Here is a 13,912-nt window from a genome sequence, read left to right on the forward strand (position 1 = left end):
TTAGGTTTGGTGCAACATAGACACACGCTGTTTCGGTCATTCGACACGTCTTGATGAGCACTTGGAAGAGCAGTACCCAAGATAGAGCTGATGCTGAACCCTCGCAGTACCTACTGGAACTCAGGTTTGATGCAACATAGACACACGCTGTTTTGGCCATCCAACACGTCTTGATGAGCACTTGGGAGAGCAGTACCCAAGATAGAGCTGATGATGAACCCTCGCAGTACCTACTGGAACTCAGGTTTGATGCAACATATACACATGTTGTTTTGGTCATTCGACACGTCTTGATGAGCACTCGGGAGAGCAGTACCCATACCTAAGATAGAGCTGATGCTGAACCCTCGCAGTACCTAGTGGAACTCAGGTTTGGTGCAACATAGACACACGCTGTTTTGGTCATCCGACACGTCTTGATGAGCACTTGGAGGAGCAGAACCCAAGATAGAGCTGATGATGAACCCTCGCAGCACCTAGTGGAACTCAGGTATGGTGCAACATAGACACACGCTGTTTTGGTCATCCAACACGTCTTGATGAGCACTTGGAAAAGTGGTACCCAAGATAGAGCTGATGCTGAACCCTCGCAGTACCTAGTGGAACTTAGGTTTGGTGCAACATAGACACACGCTGTTTCGGTCATTCGACACGTCTTGATGAGCACTTGGGAGAGCAGTACCCAAGATAGAGCTGATGCTGAACCCTCGCAGTACCTACTGGAACTCAGGTTTGATGCAACATAGACACACGCTGTTTTGGTCATTCGACACGTCTTGATGAGGACTTGGGAGGGCAGTACCCAAGATAAAGCTGATACTGAACCCTCGCAGCACCTAGTGGAACCCGGGTTTGGTGCAACATAGACACACGCTGTTTTGGCCATCCAACACGTCTTGATGAGCACTTGGGAGAGCAGTACCCAAGATAGAGCTGATGATGAACCCTCGCAGTACCTACTGGAACTCAGGTTTGATGCAACATATACACATGTTGTTTTGGTCATTCGACACGTCTTGATGAGCACTCGGGAGAGCAGTACCCATACCTAAGATAGAGCTCATGCTGAACCCTCGCAGTACCTAGTGGAACTCAGGTTTGGTGCAACATAGACACACGCTGTTTTGGTCATCCGACACGTCTTGATGAGCACTTGGAGGAGCAGAACCCAAGATAGAGCTGATGATGAACCCTCGCAGTACCTAGTGGAACTAAGGTTTAGTGCAACATAGGCACACGCTGTTTTGGTCATCCAACGCGTCTTAACGAACACTTGGGAGTGCAGTACCCAAGATAGAGCTGATGCTGAACCCTCGTAGTACGAGTGGAATAGACTTGGTTCATCATAGGCATACGCTGTTATGGTCATCCAACACGTGCTGGGAGAGCAGTAGGTACCCTAGATAGAGAAATTGCCAAATCGCCAAACGTGAACTATGCGTCGTTGAAGAGTTCCGTTCTGATCTTCATCAGCAGTTCCACTTCATCAAATGTCACTTTTGTGAATGTATATGCTTGATTTGTAAATAAAAACACAAAAATCACTATATGTATGCCTTTAAGATTTGAGGATTTCCCTCGATTCTTCATGGATCCCATCATCAGAACTGCGTTTTGACAAAAACGGGACCAATCTGTATGCATATACATACAATCAAAAAAAGAATTTTCAAAATAGGTCAGGTAAACAAACGTTAAGCATTGAGGTTTCAGATTATCATCATAATTCGCTTGCCCTTGCCCCATTCATTTGGGGTCGACGCAGCATGTCTTTTTCTTTTCACCCATACCTCTCTCTCTCGCCCGTCATCTCATCACACAATAAACAAAATGAGCATGGTTTCACCTTTTTACAAAACATTTTAATAAATGTCTAAAACTAAAAACCCTCATAAGGTACCTTTTCCCGTGGGACGTCACAAATATACTTACGAAATTAGTGTAACAAAATTTTTTTTTTATAAAAAACCCAGGGAGGAAAATGGGGTCTACGTTTCTATGGAGAAACAGTTGTCCACTAACGACTTAATAAACATAATCAGTGTTTGAGTATATGTAACGTGGATTTTAAATAGTTATCGTTCACCTGTCACATGGCAGGTGAATGAGGCTTCATTCACCTGCCAGTGCATCAGTGCATCATTCTCCTGACTTTTTTGGACAGGTTAACGAGACTTAAGACAAAAGTACACAAATTTGAATAATATGCAGCTTTAACCGACAGGATAGTTTTTATTCCTAAATTTACACACAAAAGCGATATAACCGCTATATAATTATATAGTTACGAGTATTAGTTGTGGTATCAGTGACATTAACCTGCCGCAAAATCTCATCCACCTGGCAGTTTTAGCCAGGTGGACGATATGCAGGTGATGGGGAAAATGGCAGTTATATCGTGAATATACAAAATGTATTAGCTTGATGAACTCCATACTTAGAAATATAAAACTAAACTATTGATTACGTTACATATCTTAATAGTAATGCGATAGGTTACACAATTAGGAAGATATCGACGCCAGGATAAAGAGTACTTACCCATTACAAACTCCAATTTCCTATACTTTGTCGTTTGTGTTTTATTTGCGAAGCACAATAACCACGTCTTCGTCCTACCAGGTGATAGCTGATGAGTGACGGCTTCGGCTCGTGCGGAGTGATAGGTGCGGTGGGGGTTATACAATCGTCGTGAACGTGACGCGCCAGGTGAATGTTAAGAATTGCCTTGGACAAACTTTGAAGCCGAATAACTTAAAATATAAGTATAATATTGTTATGCGATAGTAATACTTTAAAAGTTAAGGATATATGTTAATAAAATACGGTAATGACGTTAAATTAAGTTAATAATTTGTGTGGTTTTCATAGCTCGGAACATCAGTACCTCGCGTTGGGACACGGCAGGTTAACGGATAAACGTAGTTTTTATTAAATCTTTTTCAAAGTATTAGGCCTCTGTGTAAAAAGTCTCTCTAAATATGTGTTAAAATTTTATATATAAAAATTATACATAATGAAAAAAAAGTTCTAACATAAACCTATTTACAGGTGGCGGTGCCAACTTTTTGAGAAATGACCACGAGCTTTTGTTTTTTTAGTGGTAAAACTGATTTCCCGCCACCTACAAACATTTCAATACATAATTTTCTCTGATACTTCCAAAATAGGTAATGCGAATGCCTCTTTCAATACTTGGCTCCTTCATACCACTAACCCTTACGTGTTTCTGATCGCAAAACATAAGTCACTGTGAGATATAAATCAGGGGAGTGTTTATCACGTGAGGGTTTCCGTGTTGTTTCGCAGTTTCGACGATATTTACGCACAGGGCTATAACCGCGAAAATCGAAGTTCGCAAATTGCGGGCATCTTTCTCCGTCACTCCATTTACGCCTTCATTGGCGTAAAAGAAAAATATCCTCGCAATTTGCGAATTTCGGTTTTCGCGGTAAGCCCTCAGAATAGATAGGTACTTCGTTATTTCTTCGTAATTCTCACTGTCAAACAAAACCGGTGTTTGACAGCGAATCAAGGATATCTAAAAGAGGCACATTTCATTACAGAGCTCCAACGCTTGAGTGATCCACGTTTAATATTGAATTACCGAGAAGCTTTAAATAGACTTCGTCATTCATGCTTCTTTGATCGTTTTATTGACGTTCCAATAAACAATATTTTGTAAAAACACAGTTTTAGGGTTCCGTTGCCAAAATTGCAAAAAAGGAAGCCATTTTTCTTTTGTTATTTGATTAAGTGAATACTTTTGAAAATAATCACTAACCACAAACATTTTGAAAATATTAGAAAAAATAGCTTAATAGGGTCGAGTTGAGAAAACGAGGGGAGGCTTTTGCCCAGCATTGGGACACCAAAGTAGGCTAATAAAAAAAATAGCTTAATAAATATTTTCCACGAAAATTGTGTCGAACCATTAGTTTTACCCAAAAATTTAAGTGTCGCCTATGGCTTTTTCATTTCGTTTCAACACGTCCTTTGCTGGTTTTTTTTCCATTTATTTGACATTATTAATAGACTCGAGTAAAGCGAAAAACTCTTTGATCTGTCTACAATATGTAGCCTGTTAATATTTCACTGTACAAAACAATAATGAATTTCAGTTTCCGAACTCTCTCGTCCGAGGAAACCATAGATAACGTTTTAGACGGATCAAGAACTTGCATGCAGTTTTCCTAATATTGATCGACTGAATTCATTGTACTCTGTCGTTAACAATATATCCTATATTGCCTGCAAGTTCTGGCGCCATATAAATGGGGATTTAGGCATAATATTCTCAGTTTCGTCTACGTATATAACTTTAGCACGCGTGAAATAATTTAAGATGTATTGACTTGTGCGCACAGGTGGATTTGTGAAGTTTTCGGTTCGGTCTTCCATCAATTCAACTGGCAATGTCACTTCAAGTTCGATCGACTGGAAGTTCTTTGGAAGTTATTACGCAATAAGTAGATAAGCATTAGTGATGTATCGACTATTGATTTAGCCGACTAGACGACTAGCCGACTAATCGGCGCTCGAATGGCCGATTAGTCGGCCGACTAGTCGGCTAGTCGGCCAGATCATTAGTTTCGTATAAGTTTAGTCATTTAGTAATTTATTCAATATTGCATTGTCATGTACATAATAAGGTGTTACAATTTAAAAGGCCAGTTCATAACAACCTATAAAGGCACACAATAGTAGGTACATAATACTTATTCACAGTTTTATACGATTTAAAGAAGTGTATATGGTGATATAGTTCAGGTGAAAAACAATAGTTTTGCTCCTTTGGTTGCGTTATTCATCATATTAGCTTGGCTAAAAGGTGTTCTCTACAGGTTCAAAGACCTATCACAAGAATCCTCGTTCAATTTCTGTCTTTCTTTTATTTGCGATCCTGAGCAGACCGTCAGTACAGCTTGTAGGAGGTATTTCCAAGGATCTATTTTCCGTACGTAGTCGCCAGTTAAGAACCTATCCCTTGTGGTCAGCGTCTTTACGAACAACGTGCCCTGTCTAAGTCTCTAAATTTAGCAATAACCTTAACAGTTCCCCATGGCTCCACCATTTAAAAAAAGAGAATCAGTTGAGATCGACCTGTAGAGGAAAACACCAGCCCACCAACATACGATAACGATCAAACGGTCAATTATAAGAACAAAAGTTTTTGTTTGCACCCTGAATAGGTATTTTAGTAAAATAGACATAAAACATATGGTAAATATTGACTGTTGATTTTTTTTTCTGTTTTTCTTTCACTAATAAAGTGCCGACTAATCGGCCGACTAGTCGCCGACTAATCGCCGATTACAAAATAAATGTGGCCGGATAGTCGGCTAGTCGACTAGTCGGTACATCCCTAATAAGCAACTCAAATTATTAGTGCCCAAATGACGCGAGAGTATTTTTTATTGATATTTAGGACAACAACATCCGTAAATAAAAGTTTTACATATGAATGGTTACATATCAGATGGCCAATAACAGTTATCCATTAATTACATTTTACTTAGAATAACGTAAGTATTAGTATCTTGATATTATCATAATAAACAGATACCTAGTGGTCAAATATTATTGTTATTGGGAGCCTATAATGTCCCACTGCTGGGCAAAGGCCTCCCCCCACTTTTTCCAGACTTCCCGATCCTGTGCAGTCTCTGGCCATTCCTCTAAAAAGGAATCTAACTCAAATATTCAATAAAAAAAAGGAATCGTAAGAGTGTTCGGTGGGGCCCATATTTTCTTACTTTCTCATCGGGAAATACCTCAGTCTCTCTGTGCGAGCTGGATGCAGTGATCTGTGGACGAAATGTTCTACATTATTTGAGTTGAAACCTTTGTCGGAGCCCAAGCGAATTTTAAACTAGATGCATATTATGCAGAATTTCAGTATAATCGATTTGAAACTTTGTTACGGCTTTATGAAGGAACTCTCGTTTGATTATATACGGTAAATTGTTTTGGAATTCTGCAATTAAAGGCAAAGAAACTTTTCAAATTTGAAATTGTTGAATGCAATTTATCATAAAATATCTAAGTAGGGTATCGTGGTTTCTATATATATATTTTTGACTAACATCGAATATTTATTGGGCGTATCCAACTAAAATTACGATTATTTCAGATGGAGGTGTACGGTGGATCCCTTCGTATTGTGCGCTCAAAGAGCTCAGCGTGTCCGACTGTACGGGCGTCACGGATTTCGGGCTCTACGAGTTGGCGAAACTCGGCCCGGCGCTGCGCTACCTTTCCGTGGCTAAGTGTACTCAGGTAAGGTACCACGGTATAGTTCACACCACGTTTTACGTCTTAAGTAGTGAGACGGTTATTTTTAAATTTTTTGACGTTGCCTTAGACAGTGGAACGCCAAGATGACATTTTCAAGCAAGTACCTCCCAACGCTCACGGTCGTTCAGGGTATGGATATAGAGATACCTAAAGCCTATTAGTACACTTTCAACGCGGCTTTCTCATCTCTCGAATCTTCGAAGCTAAATTGGGCCAAAAAGAATCCCCACTACTACATCTACGGAGGCTTCTGGGTTAAGGTTCCTGAGCTGCAGGCAGCATGTCTGGCTAAGCCAGTCATACCACTTCAGCTTTTTCAGGGTGTAATGAAACATTTGCGTTCTGCTTTAGTTATCTGGAAAAATCTTTTTTTTTTAAACGTTTCCCTTATATAATGTAGAGCTCTTTGAGCGCGCAAATATTCCATAAATGCCAGAGGGGCCATTATGTTGATTAATATTACCAAATATTACTGTGCGTAATAGAAGGTATCCATTAAATTAATGTGTCCCATCATCCAGCGAGTATCAATTGTTTCTGCCACACCGAGGACTCACCGGTAACGACACGTTAGGTACCTAAATGGTATGCGAGATATATGAACGAATATCTCGACTGGAAATAAATGACGTCTGCGTTAATAAAGTAAACGGTGTTCCGGGGAAGTTGTGCGAGCATTAGAGCAATGACGTGTGAAGATAAACGTGCAAGTGTGTCTTTAAAATTCCGTTTATACATTTTAATCTAGAGAATAATTAATTTAGTAATAAAATATAATTTTACAATGAAATAAAAAACATTTTTACTACCTATTGTAGAAATGTGTGTAATCATTTTAGTGGCGTGACTTAATAAACTTTTCCTAGATTAAATTCTTTGTGGATACAAATTATTTACCTTGTTCAATGCAAATGAAAATTAGAGGGAACACGTTTACAAACCACTTTTTTATTGAAGCTTACAATTTGTTCATTATTCAAGAACTTGAACTTTTGAATCGTTTTGGTATGGCATTTCATATAGCTTTTAATAAATTTAATTGGATATAGTTTAATAAGTTCTAGGTCTAAAATACTTTAGGTAGTTCCTTGGATCCAGATGAAAATGAGTTTGCTCCCACATTACGCTAAAAATAGCCAGAACTATTTTAGATTTCTAAAATTTTCCAAGATTTTATTTTATACCTTACTTTTTTTAATTTACCTGTAGTTTTTCAAGCTCTAATCCAAACTTTTAATTCGCATACTTACCACAAACTACGATGTCTATTATGAACAAACGCCTTGTTGTCGACAATTCAACCATCTCGCGGCGTATTATTTATCTTAGAGCGTAAGTATCTTTTCATAATTGACTCACAAATGTATGTAAAACCTGACCAGTAAATAAATAGTATATGATCATTGTCAAGAGGGCGCTGTTATTCTCATTGTATATGGTGACAGTTCAGTATAGTATGAAAACATTAGTTCCAGTGACATTCCGCAACATGGCGCGTGATCATATATTCCTGGTCAGGCTTTATACTCGATCCATCAAAACGTTTATTCCCCAGGTGTCAGACTCCGGAGTACGGACATTAGCCCGTCGATGCTACAAGCTGCGGTATCTGAACGCGCGCGGCTGCGGCGCGCTGGGAGATGATGGCGTCGAAGCCGTGGCTAGAGGATGCTCCAGGTTACGAGCCTTGGACCTCGGGGCCACTGACGTGTCGGAGGCTGGTTTACAGGTAAACATACTATACAGATACTAGCCCGTCGATGCCACAAGCTGCGGTATCTGAACGCGCGCGGCTGCGGCGCGCTGGGAGATGATGGCGTCGAAGCCGTGGCTAGAGGATGCTCCAGGTTACGAGCCCTAGACCTCGGGGCCACTGACGTGTCAGAGGCTGGTTTACAGGTAAACATACTATACAGATACTAGCCCGTCGATGCTACAAGCTGCGGTATCTGATCGCGCGCGGCTGCGGCGCGCTGGGAGATGATGGCGTCTAAGCCGTGGCTAGAGGATGCTCCAGGTTACGAGCCCTAGACCTCGGGGCCACTGACGTGTCAGAGGCTGGTTTACAGGTAAACATGGTACTAGTTTTTACTCGCGTAAATGAAATAAGTAACCAGCGCAAGCTCCAATCAGACCCCGATGTTAAATCGTCGACAGGTAGATCTACTATGCTACTCTACGCTAACTACTCTAGACTACTGAAGTTGTTGAATGATTGCGTCTTTGTAGGAGTGTACCCTGAGCCTCTCAAAATCATTAAGATTCAACCTATCTATAAAGGAAAAGGCGAAATGCATATACTTAACCCGCTCGTCCACCTCGATGGCGGGCGGCAGTACGGTTACCATCAGTTTGTCACTGACATAAACGCCGTCGAGAACGTAATTTACTTTCTATACATCTCGCTCGCACTCGCATATTAGTGCAAACGGGATGTATAGAAAGTAAATTACGTTCTCGACGGCGTTTATGTCAGTGACAAACTGATGGTAACCGTACAGGTCGCGGCCATCTTCTGCGACCTGTCGCGCGCCTTCGAGATGGTTGATCACCAGCTCCTCTTACAAAAAATGTGGTGCTATGGAATAGGGGGTAACTTTCACAAGTTAATTGCGTCATTCTTAAATAACCGAACGCAGCGCACTCACGTCTTGAACTCCAGATCTAGTCTGGATCCCACAGGCGAATGCGCCGTGCCCCAGGGTTCCACGATTGGGAATTACTTGTTCCTGTTGCTTGTAAACGACATTACGGTTGCTAGCTCTGATGCTGAGTATGTAACTTACGCGGATGATACTTGCATCATAGTCAGTGATAATAATACGAAAGACCTCACACTTAAGCTGACTCATGTTATGACCCAAATATCAAACTGGTTTCGTGCTGTTATAGGGCAGCCTCCGTTGGAATTTCGAAGAAAACTCTTGAATACAACCCAAACAGTTTATTGAACCCAAAATACACTGCACAAACTTACACACTAAAAGATTTAGGATATTACTAGATCTATGTTAAAGAGTAAATTACGAGTGACCATGTTTTTACTGTTATTCGAATTTTTATACAGTAATATTGCTGTCAATGCTTCACCTACATTTTAGTTTTACCTGGTAAGCAAAATAATTATACATGTATATAACAGGCCCCCCGATAAGACGAGGCTTTATCTTGAATAGATGAAGCTGAGTGAGAAAATTACATATAAAAGACTTACTTAATGGAAAGTGGTTAATTAATATACATTTCAAAAACTTTTATAAGTACTTATAGTTAATCTTATTCTATACTAAAGCTAGTTATGTTCAGCAGAAGTGCTTGATTGACAACTAAGTAAATTATGTTAAAAGTAATACTAAGTTAAGTGTTACACTTGAGCAGCTAATAAGTTTAGGAATTTCTATAGCCGACACAGAATAGTCTTTGATATCGTCATTACATTTTACAGTAAAATGACAAGGTTTTGATTAAACAAAAATCCATTTAATATTATTTAGTAAGTACATGCCAAATATCGACATCACAAGAAATACATTTGGGGTTACACTCTTTTGGTACAGATTTGAAATTTCGGTGAAAAGACGAGTTTCGCAACATGGGTTAATGATTCTGGAATAAATAGGTAGTTAAAAGAGGACAGATGGAATATTCACTATTCACTGTAGTGCAAGTGTTTAGGTTATTTAATAAAGTAGGTATAATGTAGTTAATTCGTGATATAACGATAAGGATGGTTTTAGTCAATAAAATAGCATTTAAAACATGATCTAAGTAATTGGAGATCGTGAGTAATGATGAGCTCTCAATTACATTTACAAGGTGGTTGTCACGCGACATGTAGGTTAGTTGTTATAAATTTATTAATTTACTTTTGTAACTTGAGATAAGGCCTGAGTCATGTGTTCTAGTGAGTTTATTTTTATTCCATTATAATTAATATAGAAATGGTTGAGTTGAAAACATCTATGCAGGAGGGTTTTGAAAGGGAATTAGGTTGTATTTAGGGATGGGCAGGCTTTATCTCATTTACGTGATATTTAGTATGGCGGCGGTTAATGCAGAGAGTAACGTTATTTTTATTATGAACTTGAGCTATTTTGTACGGCCCTTTCCAAATAGGAGATAAGGCTTTTCGAAGCCTGTGGTGTTGTTTTAGATATACAAGGTCGCCAACCTTGTATGAAATTACACGAGAGGGTGAGTCGTAGTATTGCTTAGAGGTTTCTTTACTTTTAAGAATATATTCGAGGGCCTTTTCTCGACTACATCGCATACGGTACTGTAGGGCTCGGATATATTCGTCGTAAGTGAGACTGTCACTAGTTTCGTATAGGGAATTAGGAATATGAGGTTTGTGGCCATACAGAAGTTCATATGGAGTGTATTGAGTGGTACTGTGTGGGGTAGTATTATAACAAAGGATAGCCGTAAATAGATAGCTGTGCCAATCGGAATGGTTTTCATTCACAAATGATTTTAAATATTCCTTCAAGGTCGAATGGCTGCGTTCAAGGGCACCATTCGTCATTGGGTGATAAGGGGTGGAAAATAAGGGCTTTATTTTAAAAATATTGGTTATTTGTTTAAATAATTCTGAGGTAAAACACGTGCCAAGATCAGTAAGGATCATTTTTGGGATTCCAAATAGAGCCATGAAGTGAACTAAATTACGAGCAACTTCCTCGCTCGTGGCGGTGACCTGTGGGTATGCGCATGAGAATTTGGTAAGGTCATCTTGGAGAGTCAGGATATACCTAAATTTTTGAACACCAGCTTCTGGAAGGGTGCCGACTATATCTAGAGCTAGTCGTTCAAATGGTTTGGTGCTAGAGGATGTTATTACCATTGGAGCTACATTACATTTCCTTAAGAGCGCTATTACATTTCGGCGTTGAGCGAGTTTAGGTATTTTACGCGCTGCGGCAGGCCGTGCGAGCTCAGTATGCCGATCCCTTCTACCACACTCGCACTACAATGATGGATTAAACATTCTTGATCCTTCGCGAAGCATATTGAAATCAACCATAACAACACTAACTGTACTTAACTTTTAAAGTTCTAAAACTGTTATTTGGTAAGTACGAAAATACTAAATGCAGTGCAAATGTACATAGGGGCTGTTCATAAATTACGTCATCTATTTTTGACCCCCCCCACCCCTCAAATCATCCAAAAATCAAGCTTCGGATGAATCTGTTTCCTCCTACGTCATGTTACCATCATCCGATGTCCAGACCCCCCCCCCCACTCCTCCCATTTGAAACGACGTAATTTATGAATAGCCCCATACTCGTACTTATGAAGGTATATTACTCGAAAGAAATTATAGGTACCTACTCGCTTATTTACATGTTTCGTCATTGCATTTGGTACCTATAGGTTGTAAAGTTTGTATCAACGAGGGTTTAAAAACGAACTGGTACTGAGGATCTGATGATGATTAAGGTGGTCACGGATACCAATCAACCAAGTAGTAACATGATTAGGCTCGTTTGATTCGTCTCAACAAGATATTTGACACTGAAGATACACAGGGTCTGATGATGGAGCTGGAAGGTGGCCACGGGTACCAGTCTATCATGTAACTAAACAACTTCGTGTTTGGGCTCGTTTGATTCGTCTCAACAAGATCTTTGGCACAAGATAATACTCAGGGTCTGATGATGGAGCCGGAAGGTGGTCACCGGTACCAATCAACCATGCAACTAAACCACTTCGTGTTTAGGCTCGTTTGATTCGTCTCAACAAGATCTTTGACACAAGATAGTACTCAGGGTTTGATGATGGAGCCGGCAGGTGGTCACCGGTACCAATCAACCATGCCACTAAACCACTTCGTGTTTAGGCTCGTTTTATTCGTTTCTATAAGATCTTTGACACAAGATAGTACTCAGGGTCTGATGTTGGAGCCGGAAGGTGGTCACCGGTACCAATCAATCATGCAACTAAACCACTTCGTGTTTAGGCACGTTTTATTCATCTCAACAAGATCTTTGATACAAGGTAGTACTCAGGGTCTGATAATGGAGCGCGAAGGTGGCGACGGGTACCTGTCTATCATCATCAGCTCCATCATCAGACCCTGAGTAGTATCTTGTGTCAAACATCTTATTGCGACGAATCAAACGAGCCCAAACACGAAGTGGTTCAGTTACATGGTAGACGGGTACCCGTGGCCACAGTCCAGCTCCATCATCAGACCCTGAGTACTAACTTGTGTCAAAGATCTTGTTGCGACGAATCGAACGAAGCCAAACACGAAGTGGTGTAGTTGCATGGTTGATTGGTACCGGTGACCACCTTCCGGATCCATCATCATACCCTCAGTACTACCTTGTGTCAAAGATCTTGTTGCGACAAATCAAACGAGCCCAAACACGAAGTGGTTCAGTTACATGGTAGACTGGTACCCGTGGCCACAGTCCAGCTCCGTCATCAGACCCTGAGTACTAACTTGTGTCAAAGATCTTGTTGCGACGAATCGAACGAAGCCAAACACGAAGTGGTTTAGTTGCATGGTTGATTGGTACCGGTCACCACCTTCCGGATCCATCATCAGACCCTCAGTACTACCTTGTGTCAAAGATCTTGTTGCGACAAATCAAACGAGCCCAAACACGAAGTGGTTCAGTTACATGGTAGACTGGTACCCGTGGCCACCTTCCAGCTCCATCATCAGATCCTGAGTACTATCTTGTGTCCAAGGTCTTGTTGAGACGAATCAAACGAGCCTAAACACGAAGTGGTTTAGTTGCATGGTTGATTGGTACCGGTGACCACCTTCCGGCTCCAACATCAGACCCTGAGTACTATCTTGTGTCAAAGATCTTATAGAAACGAATAAAACGAGCCTAAACACGAAGTGGTTTAGTGGCATGGTTGATTGGTACCGGTGACCACCTGCCGGCTCCATCATCAGACCCTGAGTACTATCTTGTGTCAAAGATCTTGTTGAGACGAATCAAACGAGCCTAAACACGAAGTGGTTTAGTTGCATGGTTGATTGGTACCGGTGACCACCTTCCGGCTCCATCATCAGACCCAGAGTATTATCTTGTGCCAAAGATCTTGTTGAGACGAATCAAACGAGCCCAAACACGAAGTGGTTTAGTTGCATGGTTGATTGGTACCGGTGACCACCTTCCGGCTCCATCATCAGACCCTGAGTACTATCTTAAGTCAAAGATCTTGTTGAGACGAATAAAACGAGCCTAAACACGAAGTGGTTTAGTTGCATTGTTGATTGGTACTGGTGACCACCTTCCGGCTCCATCATCAGACCCTGAGTACTATCTTAAGTCAAAGATCTTGTTGAGCCGAATCAAACGAGCCCAAACACGAAGTGGTTTAGTTGCATGGTTGATTGGTACCGGTGACCACCTTCCGGCTCCATCATCAGACCCTGAAATTGAAATTGAAATCGTTTATTGCCCTGAGTACTATCTTGTGTCAAAGATCTTGTTGAGATGAATAAAACGAGCCTAAACACGAAGTGGTTTAGTTGCATGGTTGATTGGTACCGGTGACCACCTTCCGGCTCCATCATCAGACCCTGAGTACTATCTTGAGTCAAATAAATACATATAGAATGTCAGGTCGTTTCAAATATTTTTAATCC

The 13,912-nt window shown here is 40.6% G+C and overlaps 1 protein-coding gene across 1 annotated transcript in view; it reads left to right on the forward strand.

The window, feature by feature from the left end:
• Positions 1-13,912, forward strand: part of LOC134790071 (F-box/LRR-repeat protein 7) — a 137,084-nt gene that overhangs the window by 105,118 nt on the left and 18,054 nt on the right. Inside the window, exons 6-7 of the mRNA XM_063760836.1 lie at positions 6,134-6,279; positions 7,853-8,026. Of these exons, the coding sequence (XP_063616906.1) occupies positions 6,134-6,279; positions 7,853-8,026 (320 nt within the window). The remainder of the gene's footprint in view (positions 1-6,133; positions 6,280-7,852; positions 8,027-13,912) is intronic.

The sequence above is a fragment of the Cydia splendana genome, chromosome 1, assembly GCF_910591565.1.
Source record: "Cydia splendana chromosome 1, ilCydSple1.2, whole genome shotgun sequence".
Taxonomy (NCBI): Eukaryota; Metazoa; Arthropoda; class Insecta; order Lepidoptera; family Tortricidae; genus Cydia; species Cydia splendana.